Source organism: Augochlora pura, chromosome 10 (genome assembly GCF_028453695.1).
Source record: "Augochlora pura isolate Apur16 chromosome 10, APUR_v2.2.1, whole genome shotgun sequence".
In the NCBI taxonomy this organism is placed as follows: Eukaryota; Metazoa; Arthropoda; class Insecta; order Hymenoptera; family Halictidae; genus Augochlora; species Augochlora pura.
In genome coordinates this window covers 32,877,808-32,896,630 of record NC_135781.1, presented here as the reverse complement: position 1 = coordinate 32,896,630, position 18,823 = coordinate 32,877,808, and the positions used below count along the sequence as shown (strand labels likewise).

General features: G+C 49.3%; 1 protein-coding gene across 2 annotated transcripts in view; it reads right to left on the bottom strand.

Moving 5' to 3' along the window:
* Cmpy (crimpy) overlaps positions 1-18,823 on the bottom strand; it is a 125,251-nt gene that overhangs the window by 3,210 nt on the left and 103,218 nt on the right. For both annotated transcript variants that reach the window (XM_078191985.1, XM_078191986.1), the window contains 4 exons: positions 2,980-3,162; positions 881-1,236; positions 351-710; positions 6-206 (listed from right to left, as the gene is read on the bottom strand). In XM_078191985.1, coding sequence (XP_078048111.1) covers positions 6-206; positions 351-710; positions 881-1,236; positions 2,980-3,162 — 1,100 coding nt within the window. The remainder of the gene's footprint in view (positions 1-5; positions 207-350; positions 711-880; positions 1,237-2,979; positions 3,163-18,823) is intronic.

Here is an 18,823-nt window from a genome sequence, read left to right as displayed (position 1 = left end):
CTTACCACGATCGGGCAAATCGGACAGCAGGTTCCGGGCTTGGGTGGCAAGGGGTCGCTGCAAGCGACCGAGCAGATCGTTTCTCTGCAGCTGAGCAGACCTCCGGTTTGGCAAGTGCACGAGGTGCACGCGTTAGGGTGCCAGGTAGATCCTTCGGGATGCGTAGTGTTCTGGCGATCGGTGCAGGAAGCTTTACACCGACATATCTGCAAAGAGAACATAAAAATAAATAGGCAAAGTTCTTCTATTATTAGTATATAAATATACAATATACAATAATAGCAATAATGACAATAATATTAAAGAAAGAAAAAGGTGAGTACAGTAACGTGAAAGAATCGTCTACTAACAGAACAGCCGCGCCTGTTCGTCTTGTATCCGTAGGTGCACCGTTTCCTGCATCCGACCAGCGGCGGACAGTCGGACTCCGGGGCCCTGCACTTGCAGAACGTGCAGTCGTTCTCGTCCATGAGCAGGCCCCGCTCGCAGTGCAGGTCGCACTTCACCTCCGGGCAGATTCTCTTGCCGGTCTCGTCAATCACGACCGTCTCGTTCGTGGGCTCGTCGAAGGCCTGGGGAGTCTGGCAGGTGCAAACCTGGCAGCCTTCCTCGTCCCTGGTGAGGTCGCAGTTCGCGTCGCAGGACGGCACAGGCAGACAGGAATCGGGCTCGACGGTCGTCAGTTCGGTGGACGCGTCCTCGTCGGTCTCCTGGAATCGAAACCGGGGGGATCTCAAGCTACACGATGGTCGGAGTTTGAGGATCGAATGGAGATCGCAATCGGACAACGTCCCGACGACTTATTCTGAAACGGCGCAATCCTGGCTGGCAATTCCGTTCGACGACCGGGGCGTCGATCGAATCGAGCTATAGTACCTACCTTGTCGGAGACGCAGCTGCAAACGGGACAATTGTTTTCGTCGGTCTCGTATCCGTGTTCGCAGTTGATCGAGCAGCCGTCCATCGACGCCTCGCACGCGGTCTTCGGCTCGGCTAGGGTCGCGTTCGTCGGGATCGGACAGTGGGGGCAGCACTCGCCCGGCTTCGGGGCGATCGCGTTCTCGCACGATTTGCACATCGTCTCCAGACAGGTGACGATCACGTCCTCCTCCTCGCAGACGCAGTTCAAGCATTCCGACTGCTGCCACCGTTCGCCCGGTTTCTTCGCCTCGTGCTCGTAGATGCAGTATCTCGTCGACTTCTTGGTCGTCGTCGCGTCGCCCCATTGCGCCGCTTCTGTAACATCAAACGGAATACGCGCGTGTGTGTGTACAGTGTGTGTATGCAGAACTAGTGGAATCCACGACCAACCGATAACCGAGTCTCTCGATTCTCCCGGACCGCTCGAGAGAGATCGCATAAATATGTACGCGGTACACGTTCCCATCCTCCCCGCCCCACTCCCCTAAAGGGTTTCCGTGTAGATTACGGTCGACGCCGAGGGATTTGGACTGTCGGGACACAGGTAGGACGCGGTTCCCGCTTAACAATCGTCCCGCGATCGACGCCCGCTTCTAATTGTTCCCCAGGCGGGCCGGGTCGACCGTTATTAAATTTCGAGAACGGACGCGATATCGGGCGTCGAGCGACGTCGCGCGCGCGAGCGCAAACCTCTCGTGAACGCGTTCGCGGGATAAGAATGGGCTCGTTAAAATTCAACAGGTAAATCGAGAGTTTGCGCCCGGCCGCGCCGCCGACACGAAACTTGAAAGCTTCTTTTCCACGGCCAACGGCGAGGATCAGCCGGAGGCTTTATCGTTGATTACAATCGCGGCGACACTCGAATTCGTAAGGACGCGTCGGTGGCGACTCTTGCCGTCTCGACGAATTCTGGAATACGGTGAATTTTTTGTGACATGTAGTCAATCTGGATATGTAGGAAATTCTCCCTGCAATGTAGTAAATTTTGGTATATAGTAAATTCTCGCTACAATATAGGAAATTTCAATATACAGAATAAATTCTCCCGATAATATAATAATTTTCGATATATTTGGTCGTTAAAATGTTAAAATAAATTCGTTCACGACAATTATTATAAATCTCCATCACGAGTCTGACTCGTTAAAGTACGGCAAAGGGGTTAACACGGTGGATCGTTGGGGATCTCCACTTTCCTCGGCGCCATCTTTCGAGCAACAGACCGTAAGAACATTCCTTTCGCGTGTTTGTGAAAAAACGGGTGCGCTTGTTGATTCGCCGACGTGGTCGAGGGTGCTCTCGACGTAGCGTTCGCGTCGCGACGGCGAACGAGGGATGCTCTCGGATGCCTCGCGATCGCGTGGAACAGGGGGATGGAAACACGGCGATACCGTGTTCAACGTTGAAGAAGAAGAAGTCGGGAGAAGGGTGGAACGGTGAATGGAAAAGGGACAACGGTCAACGGCGACGCAGCCGACGGAAAAGAGAAGAGAGGAAGAGACGAAGAGAGGGAGACGGAGGAAAACGAAGGGTGGGTTCGCACGGTGCAGAAATTCGAGATATCGACCAGCTGCTGTGCTGGACGCATAGAAGCGAGCTCGATTACGACTTTTCGTAATTACTCGGGGGCTTGCAGTTGCAGAGAGCGCAACAGCTACCGGGTGGCTCCGCGATCGCGGCACCGGACGGTTGTAATCGATGAGTATCCAACCCTTTCACTGCCGAAGACACTGTACATAAATGTATCCTCGCGAGTCTATCGATATACACCAAAAACTTAAATATATGCCCTCTATACGAAAAATAAAAGACATAATTATGTTGTATAAATAAAATATAATTATGTTGTATATAATTACGAAAATTATTTCTTTTATTTTTTTAATAAATATTTATTATTTAATTATATACGACACAGTTTATTTAGGTCACAGTTCGCGCTTCTTGTATCGACGCTTCTAACTGATTCTACGCTGCAGCGAAAGGGTTAAGGGTGTTTTCGCTGGGAAACTAGTTTCCACGATAAACGTTTTCGCGATAAATAATTAGGATTCTTACCTGTAGGAACGCATTTGTATTGGGCGCAACAGTTGCCAGGTGTTCGACGATCAGCGGGTTTGACTTCGACCGGATGTTCACCCGGTGGACATATCGTCGTCGGACAATCCGGCGAGCATTTGCAACCGCCGTTCTCGTCTGTGACGCTGTCATCTGGACACACGGCGCCGCGGACGTCCTCCCCTGCGGAACAGAAACAACGAGATACATCAGTCGATGAAATCCATTTGCCATTAATCGACGAACTTCATCCTCGTAGATTTATTATAATAGAAAAAATAATAAATTTCGATATATAGTAAATTCTTCCTGCAATATAGTAAATTTCTAAATATAGTAAAGTCTCCCTAATTGTCCCTCAAAAATTGTTTGATCCTATCAAGGAAAATATTAAAATATTCAGAACAAATTAGGGTTAATCGATGCAGCGTGAAAGGAATCGTTGCGCAAGGGGTTGTTAAATTATTAAATTTTTCCAGGACCGAGACGATTTTTCCGTCGACTAAAATCAACACAAAGTTCCTTTGTTTCACGGTATCTCGTCGCCCGGATACCCAGCCTCCGACTTCCGATTACCGGCTATCGGATACCGGCTACAGGCACGGCACACTGCTTTTCCCGGGCGATCGATTCGTTTAAAGTAATCTCGCGCGCTCGCGAGTCGGTACGACCGCTTCCGGTCGATGAAATATTATTCCCAAGGATACGGCGCGTTGAAAAATTGCGCGATCGCCGGACGGGTTCGAGTGGCAGGACATTCGGGAGAGTTGAAAGACGCGCGGGAGGTCAGCTGGATCGAGTGCAAAAGATCGTTCCGGGTGGCCGAAAGTCGAGAGATAAATTCTGGCGTTTTTTGGAAGCAAATTCTGAAGTTGTTTTTTTTGGAGAAGTTGCTCTTTTTAAAGTATTGTAGTTGCACGATAAAAGAGGAGGCGACGCGACCGAAGCTCAGTTTAGGTTATACTGGCGACGTTGAAGCAGTAATATGACCGCCGAGGGGTGCAGACCTGGTCAAACGCAGCCAGGGTTCGAGGACCACGTCTTGACTCCTTGCCTTTGTATAACAAAATTTTAATTTTGTATAAATTGTATAAAAAAAGTTCACTTTCAAAAGCTAGAATTTATTCATCCCCTAAATTATTTCTAGCGTTACACTGTTCGATAATCAAGGCTACATGATCCAAAACGAATAAAAATCGAATAATACGTGACATAAATAATAGCAATAATAATAATAATAATAACAATAATTATAACAGTAATAATAAATAAATAATAGTACTACTAGTAGTAAATAACATTAAGTAATAAGTAACAAAAATTCGCCTAAAAATATTCCTTCGCGCAGACCAAAGCTTTTCCACCCCCAAAAATTCTGTGATAACATAACCTCTAATTCTCTCTAAGAAACATTAAAAGAAAAGCATTTAATTTCACGTTGTTCCAGGAGAATTGCCGGTCCCTTGAGCAATGGCTGTGAGGCAAATAACACGAGACCTACAATGCCAATTACAAACGCGGCTTTTCGAAGCGAGAGTAACAGACAGCAAGAGAGAGAACGAGAGAGAGAGAGAGAAAGGATCGAGGAGCAACGTCTACGGTAATTTGGATCGACCCGGGCCAAGGGATTCGGCCCGAAGATACGATAGGATCGTGCACCGGCGTATCTTATCGACGCTAACAATGCGTTCATTCGGTATGCAAGGGTTACCGCTGTCCAGGAGGAGACTTAATACAATTTCTCGTGAACCGGCTCCGGTCGAACCGCCATTCGATTCCCAGCGGTCGAGGTCGCTGGCTCGAGAGAATACGCTTCCTCGCTGAAACGCTCCGATCCGTCGACCGCGACAGACTCGAAGCGGACCCCGGCTCCTCTCGTCGCCGTTCCGCGACAAGGGGTTTCCAACCCCTTCCGTCGATTCTCGCGTGTCCGAACCTGTCGGCGATGGCGAATTTCTGGGAAGCGGATCGTCCTAACGACTCGGACCGTTTTAACCCTTCATTGCGCTGGTTGTAGGTAGGAGTTAGACTAGAGCTAGGCAATTTGAATCAGGTAGGGTACATGCTAGGGTAGCTAAGAGCAAAGCGCTTTATCGGGGGCTAAGTCGATACTCTTTGGAGCTACGATGATTCTTCCTTTGCTCCTCGTGGGACTTATCACAAGGTAGCTACACCTAGTGACAGAGATCGACTGTTTATTCTAAACCTGGCCACCTCGAGGGTGGCTCAGGTATGCGACCTGTGGACATATGTGTAACTGAGATCGACTGCAGATATCACCGGGATTGAGAGAAATAGAACAAGAGAGGAAGAGCGGTGCGTCCCATGTGTCCCCTATGTGGCAACTACCTCCGTCATAAGCCAACAGATATATTTCTTTCCCGAAAGCTACCTAAGATCGTCCCAGTTTCGATATATACGCCGAAACCGTCGTTTTAGCCTTATTTAAGGCAAAACTAACTAGTTAGCCTTATTAATGAGTCATCTAGCAAGTCTAGGACGAAACAGCTCTTCCCTCTCTTTAGTGTATAGACAGGAGTGTACTAATTCACGTATAACTCCCTTAGCTATCACCGGGAACGAGTGAAATACAACGAGAATCCTAAAAGCGATGCATCCCAAGCATCCTCCACTTTTTCAAGACTTTTGCATTGCTTCTCATCTTCGCTTCTAGTCCATAACTCTGCCCAAGCTCATAATGATTCAGGCTACCCACCCCCGAGTTAGGCTCCGCCGTGCACGCTTCCCATTGTCGTCGGTGCCGTCGCTAATCTTTGTCCCCGGACGGTCGCGTCAAAGCTAATGGCTGCCGGGCCGTCGCATGCCGGATGCCGGGGCCTTTCCTTCACCGTGCACGGCCGTACACCCTCGCTCTGCCTTCCAAATTACGAACTCATCGAACCACGGCTTACCGGGAGCGCGGATTAACCGCGTTACTCCCGTGTCTTTGGAACGACAGCCGTAAACCACCGGTAAGCACGGTGCCGTTGACGTAAAAGCAAACAACCGCGGCCTCCCCGTCGTCGTCGTCGACGGACAGGTTTGCCGGCCCGCGTTCCGACAAAGCGAGGACAAACGAGCGATCGCGGTTCTCTCTAACCCCTCGAGAATTCATCGCCGGCGATGTACAATAATTTCCCTCGCATCGGCTTGCGAACTGAACCTGGACAATCGCGGGGGTGGGGGATGCGATTGTTCGAACCCCGCGGCTCGCTTTCGTAGCTGTTGATAATTGGCGACTATGCAAATAAAGATCTCCCGTTATAATTGATATTATTATTATTATTATTATATTGTATTAATTATACGGAGGCTCTGAGGGGACCAGTGGCAATATTGATGACGCTCGGCGGCATAGTTAACCCCTTGCACTATACAATAAAGAGTCGGACTCGCGGTGAAGATTTTATGCAAGCTCTACTAAATATGAATATTATTAATCCTTTTGCAGTCGAAGCCAATTCGACCTCGAATCTAAAATAATTTTTCAACTCACAGTATTTTAATTTCATAGAACAATATTCATTCTATGCATATGAAATTGAGTCCTGTAACTGATATAACAATTACACTTTTAACAATCTTTTGAATCGAAGCTTTGACGATACTTTTTAAAAATAATTTTCGAACGCGTTAAAACAATTCTAATGGCGCCGCAGAGTCGCCATTCGAGTGCAAAAGGTTAATTTCTTCTACATCGAAGTGAAAATAAATTCTTCTGTCATCAAAGTATAGAAACGAAATCACATAAAAATAATAAAAGATACAAAAATTGTTTGGTCCTTTCAGGAAAATTATTAAGTAAAATAAGTGCTAATCGTCGCGGCATGAAAAGAGCGGTGATTCAACGGGTTAACCAGAGATATCAAAGCAAGAAGCTCGCAAGTTGCCCGCAGCAAGACATTTAAGAAAAACTTTCTGGTCCGCGGAGGGTTAAGAGCGCCGACGAAAAAGGGAAATCTAATTGGAGCGGGGAAGGCGAAGCAACGGCGACTACTCGTGCCAATTAGTTTACGGTCTAACGAAAGGGCGCTTCCGATTGCTCTGTTTTCGCGCGACGCCCCGATCCTTGAAAGGGTTTAGTTCGCAACCCGGCGAACGAGAGGAGGACCTTCGAAAGTCTCTAATTCTCCTGCTCGATCCTTGAGCGATACCGGAGGAGCCGCGCGCGCGCGCGCGCTTCCGGTCACGAAAGCGTACACCGGAATCATCCATTGATCCCTTTGCCGATACCAGAGTGGCCTCGTAATTCGATTAACCCTTTGGCCAGACGGCGATGCCAAGGAACGACGGGAACGGGACGCGGGAATCGCAGAAATCGACGCCGCGACGATTCGCGTTCTATGGAATTTTACTGTATTCGATTGCTGGTGCTAAGTTAGGTTATGTCAGATTATGTCAGGTTATGTCCGTAGGTAGGAGTTAGGCTAGAGTTCAGCACTTTGAATTAGGTAGGACACATGCCGGAGTAGCTAAGAGCAAAGCACTTCATGGAGGGCTAAGTCGCTACTCTTCGGGGCAACGATGATTCTTCTTTAGTTCCTCGTGGGACTCATCATCAGTTAGCTATACCTATTGACAGAGATCGACACTATTCTACAAAGCGAGCATGAGAGACTTAGCCAGCTCTGACCTATCTAAAACCGTCCCTGTTACTATATATACGCCGAAACCGTCGTTTTACCCTTATCTAAGACAAAACTCGCTAGTTAGCGACAAAAACCGACGGCGGGGTGTTATAATTTCCTGCATGATTTTCAACGGAGTTGCGAGGCGTAAAAAGGCGGAATTTTGGAGCAAGGAGCGCCGCGACGCGCTGCGATATTTTTCCGGAGGACCGGCGACAAGCGTACGGATCTCTCGAGCGAGCACTTCGGGGATGTTGTGGTTGCGGTTTAACGACAAAGGTGCGAGAGACAACATGCACGGGGTCGAGCGGATACTGACGGATACTGCTGGATACTAGCGGATACTGTTGGATACTGTTGGATACCGGTGGATACTGACTGTAGGAAACCCCTTTCGAGCAAATCCCTTTCCAGCGTACACCTTTTGAGCAAGCCTGTTCCGAGCAAACCCCTTTTCGAGCAAAACCCCCCTTTCCAGTAAATCCTTTTGAGCAGTTCCACCTTGCTGAGAGTGGAGCCGCTGAGCATGACAGAATTCTACTGCCAGGCTAATCGACGAGTTAGGTCCTTTTTGCTTTTTCAACCCTTGGAGCCGGGTTCGATGTACGCGCGTATCTATTCGTCAGTTTTCTTTGGTAGTATGTTGCGAGCTGATATGTATGCATTTTCTAGGTTCATGCTTTTATTGGATTTTATTCAGTAGAAAATGGCGCAGTGTCCAAACCTTGCTGCATGATGTCTGAGTTCTTTTAAATTCAGAGCTCGAGGGTTTTCGTGAACGATTGATTCTTGATGCAGTATGTCTTTTATTAATATTGGAGCAACGAGAAGAAGTCCAGGAACAAATGTAGGAAATTATGTAATTATTGTGTGAAAAGATACGGTGAGATAGTAATAATAGTAAATAATAATAGTAACAATAGTAAATAATAATAGTAGTAATAGTAATAATAAAAATGACGATGAATAAAGCCAACAAAATTTTAGCTAACCCGTGCAAAATTACCGAATCGACAAAGACTTCAATTATCGACGCCAACCCTCGCCAACCTTCCCGAGACTATACTATACACTCTATACCGCTGTATAAAAGCACTCGAAGAAACGCGAAGATGATCGTCGTTGCCGCTATTCCCACGTTAACACCCGGCATCGTTCAAGCGGTATCGTTTTTCCGCCCAACCCAGGAGACATCGTTACAACGCGGCGCTTCTTCCTCCCCGATAAAATACCGCGCTGGAAAGCTAAATGGGCGTGATACGCGGGGAACAGTCGAGATCGGCAGACATTTCCTTGTAAAATACGTAGACAGCGATTCGGCCTCGTTAGCGTCGCGACGAGACGCGACGAGACGAGACGGGGGCCGACGTGCCGAGCGAGACACGAGACGACGTGTCTCTCAACGGCGTACAAAGGGAGGGTGGGTCTCGCAAGGCGGTACAGGAGAACATGGAAAACGCGGAACAGAAATAACCGGGGCTCCGTCATCGTTTTCCAGGACGTCGTATTTCTTGCTCGATCGCGTTCCGATGAATTTCGCCGGTTGTAACCGGTAGGAACGCATCGACGCTCCCGAACGACGGTTCCTCTTCCGGGGGGAGCTGCGGGCGGGCGGCGGAGACGCGACGATCCGGACGCGGCTCTTAATAAATCAGTTTTATCTGGCCGCTTAAATCACCGGCCGGAAAATTGCCAGCTGCCAGCTGCCGGCCGTCGGAACGAAATTATTTAATTCCGCGCGTATCCTTTGCCCGGCCACCCACCAGCCCCCCCGTGCCCCCGTGGCCCCTATATCCGCGATCGAAAATCCGCCGACGATATCTCTCGGCTCGGCTCGGCTCGCCGAGAGAGCCGCCTCCGCCGCCGCCGCCGTTTCCCCGGTATTCTTCCCGCAATGAATCATCGACCGAGGGGAAAGAGAAACGAGTCGCGCCGAGGGGCTGGGCGGGGGCACTTAATTTCACCGGCAACGACGTTTCGCGACCCTCTTTTCCATCCGTTTCCCTCCGCCCGGCCGCCCGCCTTGCCCGTTTTTGCCCGAGCGCTAAGGCCACCGTCAGCTCGGTAACTCATTTACAGTAATACATTGAAAGGATGCGAAAGGGCGGCGGAGGACGGGGGGCGGCGAGAGAGAGAGAGAGAGAGAGAGAGAGGGGTCGCGCAGCGCCGCGGCAGGAAAAGAGACGCGGGAGTGGAGGAGGGCTCGGACCGGGAACACCGGGAACACCGCGAGACTGGGACGCCCGCGAAAGAGTCGGCCCGCCATTAATTCTTTCCTGTCTTTTGTCTATTCCCGTTGGCACCGTTGCGACGCGTACCCGGCGCCCGACCGACCGGGCTGCGCGGTCGGTCTCGACACCCTCGACGCTCCGGCATTATCCTCGTCCGTCGTTGTCGGCGAGCTGGCGCGTATCCGCTCCGCCAGCACGCGCGTACCGCTCAAAGGCTGGTTCCGCTGTGTCGTTTCTTCCGTTCCACGGCTTTCTCGCGACTCGCTCCCATTCCTCTATTCAACGGCGTTGCCCTGTGGCGACCACCTCCGCTAGTCGCCAGCAGATGGATTCCTTTCCCGAAAGTGTAAGCGATCCCTGAGATGGTCGCCGGTCAGGCGGCACACTGTTTATGTCTCGGAAATAAGGAGGTCTCTGTTTGGGTGATGAGATGGCTCGTCGAGGGGAGGAGGCCCTTTTTTGAAGAGAAAGAAGCAGTCGAATAAAGATCTTTGCCAAAGAAGCAGCCCACCTAATTTCTCACCTTGTGTCTTCTACAAAAGCTACCTAAGAACGTCCCTGTTTCGATATATACGCCGAAAACGTCGTTTTACCCTTATCTAAGGCAAAAACCGCCAAAAAGCCTTATTAACGAGTCCACTAGCTTGCCCGGGACGAAACACTTCTCCCTCTGCTTTTCCTAGCTAAAACAATAAACCATCAGACTTCCTTAAACGCTCCACAACACTTTCGCTGAAGACACAAGCTTATCCTTCTCCTTCGCGCGATCTCGGAATGTCGATCCCCTGATTCGTCGAACGAACAGATCGCGGCGCCGGGATACGTTCCGCGATATTTTTGGCAGCGACGATTCGAACCTGACGGGCTTTCATCATGCAAATACCGGAACGCGGAACACGAGACGCGGTAATGCGAGCGACGGAATTTGTAATGCGGCTAAAAGCGATGAAAAGCGGTCGGGCAAAGTCTCCCGAACGAAAAACTACGCCCGCGGCAACGACCCGTCCTTCCGCTGAAATCATTAGTCTGATTGAAATTGGACGCAGACCGGCCGGCCGGCCAGCTGGCCAACCGAAGCGCCCGGCGAAACCGGCGATACTGCAATGTTCGTGAGGTAGAGAGATCCGATTTTCACCGGCGAGCGAGCGCGAACGCGTTCAACGACAATACGGAAATACAACGACGAACGTTGCGGTCGCAGTCGACTCTTTGCGGAAATCGTCGACGCGTTTCATTCGCAAACCAGACCTTATGACTGGTTTCTCCTGGTTTGGTTTTTGTTCGTTTGTTAATGCCGCCGTTGCCTTAACGATAAAACGATCGCTTTTAGCCTTGCGTCGATGCCGAACGAAAAGCCAAACGCCGCTATTCTTTGTTCCGTCGGAGAGATTTCGCGGTATCTCAAAGACCGTGTCCGGGCGAGTAGACCGGTTGGGGAGGGGATATGCGGGTCGGACGTCGCGCGAATTTTGCGGCATCGATCAAAAGGCTCTCTACGTCCGCCGGGCCGTGCCGGGGCTATCGGTGTGCACGGTCGCGTCGAAATCAACGCTCGAAACTTTCCGCGATTCCAATTCGGTCCCATCCCTCGTCGCCCCCCTCCCTACCCCCTCCCCTCGGAAAACCGTGCAGATTTATTTCGCGCTTTTGATGAGATCTTTCAGCCGGGATCAAAAGAGTTAAACGAAACGAAGTTTTGATTAAAAAAGCTTGTTCCGCGAATGCACGTACGCGGCCCGCGCCGACTCTGCATCCGCGCGCGCCGAGCACCGCCGCCGCCGCCGCGGATCCTGTACGCTCGCCGGGCGCCCGGTTTCATTTCTCCCGAAAGCTTTTGATTAGATCGGCCCCGAAGTGCGTCCGGCGAATTACGCTCCGACCCCGCGGGCGAAACTTCGTTGATTCGAAAAAATCGCGGACGTCCACGGCTCGTAATGTTTTTATCCGATGGTTCGTTGATTCCCCGCGGAAAGTCTTTGGCCGCCGTTGGAGGAAGGGAAACCCGCGATTCAAAACCGGCCCGAAAATTTGTCCGAAACCCGAGCCCATTGAAATCCTGCGTGGGACAGGGCTTCTGGCTACCGAAGCCGGTTATTACGGGATCGCCTTTGCCGCGTTTCCGCTTCTAATTAACTTTCTATTTTTCGAATGGGGGATCATCGTTCTCTTGTTTCGCTTCCCGATAAAAGAATTTAACGCTTCGCTCGACAAAATGACGGCTAACTGAATTCGTTAGTTTACGATTATTCAAATTGTAAAAATACATTAATAAATTGTTTGTTCATCGTATTAATTATTTGAGACAAAGTCAGAGTCATGCGCGCGTCAAATCGACGGATATTGGCTATTCATTTCCCCTTTTTTTTCTAGCTAAAAATACAAGCAAGAATAATAAATAAAGACACGTGAATAATTTAAAATTGTCGTGTCAAATTGATCTATTTCCCTTATTAATTTCTCTCCTTATTTCTAGCTAAAAATACAAGAATAATAAATAAAGTGGCAGAAATAATTAAAAAAAACATTCATTAAAAATCAGAGGAACAACTCATCAGTATCGCTACCTTTACAAGCTAATATAGAAACAGCTGCGCCCCATAAATCTTGTGTTAATTATGCTCGAGAGCGAACTGCTTGGAAAACATAAAAACCGTGGAAAAATATGAGAAATATGAAAAATGCGAGAAGCATAAAAGCGTGTGTCGCGGGGCGAGAGAGAGAGAGAGAGAGAGAGAAAGAGAGAGGAAATCCGGGCGAAAGGAAAGCCGGCTCTTCGGAGGACGTTTCAAGAGTTTAAGGATCCTTCGACGTTAGCTGGTTGCGAGGCAAAAGCTGCGGTTAGTTGTAAAATGCAAATGCTCGCGGAGACGTATGGGGTTCGGTGTAGATGTAGGAGAGCTGCTCCGGGGGTGGTTGGCGCGCCTTGTGCGCAGAGAGAGAGCGGTGGGTGGGTAGGCTGGCGGAGAGCGGAGCTGAACGTCCGATATAACGGCGGCGCCCGTCCCGGCAAAGGGGTAGAGAGAAGGGGGGCCGGACAGAGCGGTGTTACACGGAAAGGCTGTGTGTTTGCATTGCCGCGTCAGCTGGCCCGTTACCGCTGATAGCTACGCCCGTAGACTGTAGACATCGCTATAATGGAAAGCGTCAGGTTGCCTTTATGTCTTTCGCGATACCGAACCGTCGCCTTCCGTCGTCTCCTCGCATCCAAGCGCGCGCGGCTTACTACGCCGCGGAACCGTCTCCTTTCAGACGGTCCTCGGCTATGTCGATATTCCCGCGAGGACGCTGGATTAAAGCTGTGCGGCGTCGCTACGTCGTTCCCGGTCTCGGCTAAATCCTGTCCCGGGCACGTCGCCATCCGAATCGACCTAATGCGTTCGAAGTATTGAGATCATCGATGACGACAGCCCTCTCGAGTCGTCGCGCGCTTTCTTCGTCTTCTTCGGGGAAGAAGAATGACGCCCAACGTCGGTAGTCGACCGTGAAAGACGAGAAAGATGTACGCGAGCAAGGAATTCCTGGCCGTTTGATCAGATGCCTCGCAAAGGTCTGTATACAGTGCGACGACTCTTTAGCCCCTCTCAACGACGGTAGACAGATATTAAAATAATAAGACAAATAATAATAATAATGATAATAATGATAAGGACAAATAACAAGAATAATAAGACAGATTATAATAATAATTATTATTATAATAGTAATAACGTTGGCTTCTTGCTGCTGCGAAGACAGACTGAGCAAGAGCGAGCGTCTTAAGTTACACAACGAATAGGATGGACGCCTGCAGAGTGTTTTGTAACCTGAGCTTACTGCTTAGGTTCCTCGAAGTTCTGTGTAGCCAAAAGACAGAGTGCAACAAAGCGAGCGAGCGAGCCGGCGTTTGAGAGAGGTAACATAATGCAATAGAGAGAAAGGAGGAGAAGATTTGAAGGATGGAAGAGCTGAACGAAAAAAGTCCGGGCATTCTGTGCCATTTTGGACAGAGCCGTGACCGAGCGAAGTTCTACGTTGCAACAGTCGTAATTGCTGTTGTTTAAGAAAAGTTGTACTTGTCTTTCTTTAAAAAACTATTACTCGTATCGTTATTTAAATTGTATGTTTTATCACAAAAGAGTTCCTACAATATCAGTAATAATAACGGTATCTACAGACGGTATAAAATCATTGTTACACTGCGAAACATTAACAATAATATAGCAATCACGCAAGAACGAATAAAATATAAAAAGTTAAAAATAAAAAAATACTTAAACATGAAAATATTAAATATAATTTAATTTTAAGCGTCTAACGACCAATAGTATTTACTTAGCAATATCAAATTAGTATTTAATAACAATATCAAAGGAGAAATATAAGAGTTGCGAAAGGCCACACTGTATCTTTCATGGAGAGTAAGTAAACGGTTTAGGCCGACGTAGAATCGAACGAAGTGAATAGCAACCGGTGAATCAAGCAGCAACGTGGCCACGTATGCCGTTCTTTCGATCCGATACCGTGCACCGAGACGATTTAGTGCGGGCCGAGATGAACGTGGTACGGTAGACGAGAGGGACACGCGACAGCCACCATGAATCGGTGGTGGTTCGGCGACGTATCTCGCCGGGGAAACGCGCAACGTCGGAGTTTCGGGGCGACAGATGTCCAGTTGCTGGCCGTGCCAACCTCGGACGTGGTACCGGCAGAGGATCCAGACTGTAACGGACTTTGCAGAGTTCATCGAGAGAGAGAGACCCTCTGTACCTCTCCGCGTGACCGCATCACCGCGACGAACGGCCAAAGGTCCTCAACTTTTCGGGCAGATTCGGTGCCGTCGGGGCGGGTTCCGGTCCTCTCTCCGACGCTCGTCGGCCTGCATTTATCCAGTTCGGCTCGTTGACTTCGGCCGCGCGTTGATTTCGTTTATACGAGAGAGAGGCTTCCGTCGAGTTGTGCGGTTCGACCGATTCGATTCCCACCGTCGGATTGATCGCGCGGGACGGGGGCGTTGCGAGGAGGACCCGGGAGGATCGCGTCGTCGGAGGGGCGGGGTTGTTGCCGTCGGTCAATAAGGATGATATCGAGAAACCCATTAGCGGGGAGTCGAGTCACTCGAGGCAGCCGGTTTTTCGAGGAGAGCTCGGCGCACAGAGATGGTTTCTCTCCTTCGGATCTGGTTTTCGGTGCAGGTTCGCAACGATCCCGGATTTCGTTGATGCTCTCCTCTGTCCTGGCATTTGCGGCGGATCGAAGAGCAAGAGGACCACGAGGCTGCTGCTGGCCCAGTACACGGAATTTCGTGGATTCGACGTCCCGTATCTACAGCTGCAGTCTTCCCGAAGCGCGCCAGTCGCTGGTCGAGATTACGCTTCTTGGAACGCGTGTTCGATTCTCCGACGGTATTGTAGTTGCAACTGTATGTATGTAGTTGTAACTGTATATGTAGCTGTTGAAGTTGTAGGGGTAGGTGTGCGCGGCTGTAGTCGCAGACGTGTTGTTGCGTCGAAGTCGCAAATACTAACTCTGTAGCTGTGCTGTGGGGCTGCGATTGTAGGCAGAGAGAGAGCGTGGTCGTGGGTGTTCGACGACGAGCGGTGTACAGTGTGCGGCCCGGTAATTCGGTTGATTTTCACGGAAACCGATCCGCGGTACCCAAAGTCGGCCGCGCTCGACGGTGAACGCCACGCGACTCGATATCGAACACTCGTCGAAGCCACTCGTCTCCTCGAGAACTACTTCCCTCCGGTAAATTTAGATTTTCATCGTCTCCCGGCAAATAAAATCGAGTAAATTCGATTTCGAATCCAATTTTCCCCGACCTCGGATCACCGGCGTACACCGAGGAGCCCATTATTGCCGCCATCGTGGCCACGGAAAGGGAGAACTCCATTATTAGGTTTTCTCTTCGTTTTCGATTCATTCGTCGCTTTCGAGTCGCGTTCGTCCGTCCCTCCCCTCTTCCGCGCTGCCACCCCGTCGTCGCCGCTGGTCACCTTTCCCTTACCCTTTGATCGCCTCGTGCTCGCCTGCCGACGGCCGGCGGACCGCGATCCACCGCGGCGATTAGGTTCGGGTTAACTGTCCGACGGCGGATACTTTGTGCAGTAAACGAGAATGTGCAGTAGACGAGAACTGGCACAAAATCTAAACAAAACGTTCACGTTGAATTTTTCAGGATCTCCAACGAAGACCTTCGCATTTAAAGAGAAGGGCTCGAATGTTGTAAATTGGTTCTGCAACAATTTACTCGTCGATCGTCGGCAACTGTTTATTCTCGGTTTTTCGATAAATCGTTTCGTCTTTCTGTATTTCTATTTATTGGAAAAACACGCAATAACTGTTCGATCAATCTGAATTCTATACCAGTTCTCGTTCAGCAAAGTTTCCATGTTTCCAGATTTTTACTGTGCATGGAAATTAAAATTCGATATTTATATTAGGATGTCTCATAATTGAGACGTTCTACCATACAATTATTACTTGTCTCTCTCGTTAAAAAATTCTCTCCATAAATGTTACCAAGAAAATCTGAACCGTTTTGAAAAAAGGCATCGTAAGGCTTCCTAAGGGTGAAGAAGATAATAGAACAAAACGCTTCATATATAGCACAATAAATCAACCTTAAACAACAAACATCGTCTGTCGATTTCGCATTAAAAAAAAGGAAGAAACTTTTATGGAACACTGTAATAAAATATCTTACAACTCCACTTATCCTCTACTTTACAGGTGCCTGACGTTTCCGCTCCTCCTAGCGGAGGCTGTTTGCAGCCTAGCGACGGTACGAACTTCAAAGTCCGGAGACGTAAACACGGTAAACAGGTAGCCGTGTGTGCGCGCGCGTGTGTGTGTGTCGGTTGTGTCCTTCGCTGGCGTCGGTGGAATTACGATCGCGTATAAAGACTACAGGTGCGGTGCCGTCGGCTTCCGTGATAAACGCCGTCGGAACCGTAGCCAAGTTAATCGCATTACCACGGGTTCGCGAATATTCTTTTTGTTCGGCCGTCGGAGAATCGAACGCTCTCGCGTCCCGCGGTATAAGCCCTTATACGGGTATATACGCTCGCGGTTATCGCTCACGGATTACGGGCGTTCGCTTGCGCGTGTGCACACCCGACGATTTTACGTTTCAGTTTCTCCGTGTCCGTCGCTGCGTACGGCAACCGAGAGCCGGCGCCGCGCCGTCGCTTCGGGACCAGCCCAAAGCGCGATTGATGTCCTCGTCGACGAAATTCTGACAGGTTCGTAAAATATCTCGTGAGGCCAGTTGTTTCGCGATCGAAACATAGACGCATACACACACTCGCGCGCAGCTCGTTGAACCATCCGGGCACCGAAATCGGATTTTTCCTTTCGCGGTGTTGCGCCCCATCGTCGAGGGCTCAGCTTCGAAGTTAAAGCGTTTTAGGATCCATCGGGCCGCGCCTAGCCGGCGATCAACAGTTTTTTGTTTTTTTTTTCGTACGTGTGGGATATCCTGTGCTGTTTCACCTGTTTACGTAATTCGCTTCGAACCCGGCTTCGATTCTCTAGTTGCTCGAAATCTGATGTCGTGACAGGTGTCGGTTTTTTTTCTCGCGAGATACTTGATGGCGGCATCGTTAGTTCGGTATTAGTGACTTCATTTTGAATAGTAAATAACACATGTGTTGAATAAATAATTGATGGATAGATATTATAAATAAATAAATACCTTTCCAATATAAATAATCGTAAATTGAAAAATTAGCGAATAAAGCCCGCGCGTTCCATTGTTCGTTAGCGTCTGCTACATCGAAAATGCTTCTTCGACGAGGAATCAGTCGGGCGCTTTATGCCGAGCACAATTGTATTTGTACTGTTATCGCGTCTTCGCGATATGAATACTTATTCAGAAGCGTTTGACATCCCCCCTCCCATCCTCGTTTAATCGTTACAAACGACAAATTGCCTTCTGCTGCATCTACCTGCGAATGACTCTGCAACGCTCGTCCCAAAGGTTTTCCCTGGTTATTAAATAAATTCAATGGAACACGGTTAAGAACAGGCAATGTTACCGATATATTCTACGCTTTCTATCTCCGGTAGATTTAATTAAAACTTAAATGTATAATACTTTATTAAGAATTAATTATTATATTCCGGAACGTTCGTGGATGGAGCGTACTATGTTCACGTGTATAAAGTTTAGAGCGTACTATGCTCACGTATATGGAGCATAGAGCATACTATATTCACATATAGTAGATCTTAGCTACTCTACATAACCTATACTCTAGCTTAATATTACCGCGCATGAAGAATATTTTTATCGTCACTACCCAGTCCCGTGACACCAACATCTCACCCTTATAAACAGCCATGAAACAATTCGACGGTTCTATTTTTCAATCGCTCGACACCGCTGAAACTCCGACGCTATCCGACGGCCTTATTTCGCGATGCCGTTTCGCGCGAATCTTTCGCCGCGATCTCTCGTTCGTCAAATTTCAGTTTCCGTTAACCGGAGAGGAAAAAGAACACGCTCCCCTTGTTTTCAGCTGTTCCGTCAGCATCGTTGGAAACGTCGGGAGGAGGGGGAGGTGGGTGAGAGAGCGGGCCGGCGTCCATTGTTGAACATTTTCTTTTGTCTTCGATTTTAATAGAGATATTTCGGTGTTCCGTGTTCCGGGACTGCAACCCCTACGAGGGTAAAAAGGGGTGTAGATGCTCGCGGCCATACGCGAGCGGAGGTGACGCGAGAGCGCGGGGCCGAGGCTGATGACGCGGCGAGAGGACAAGAGAAAGAGAGAGAGAGAAAGAGAGAGAGAGAAAGAGAGAGAGAAAGAGGGGACGCAAACAGAAGGCGGCGCAATTAGCTGGTTAACGGGCCGCGGGAAATGTCGCGGAATTAGCCGGCAGCCCTGACAGAGTTTCCAGCAGCGACTGTGAACCGTGAACGGGCGGACCCGCGGACCGGGGAAAAGTTTTCCGCGGTCGCGAGGAAAACGCCCCGGACGGTTTTCGCCTCGCCTTCTTCCACAG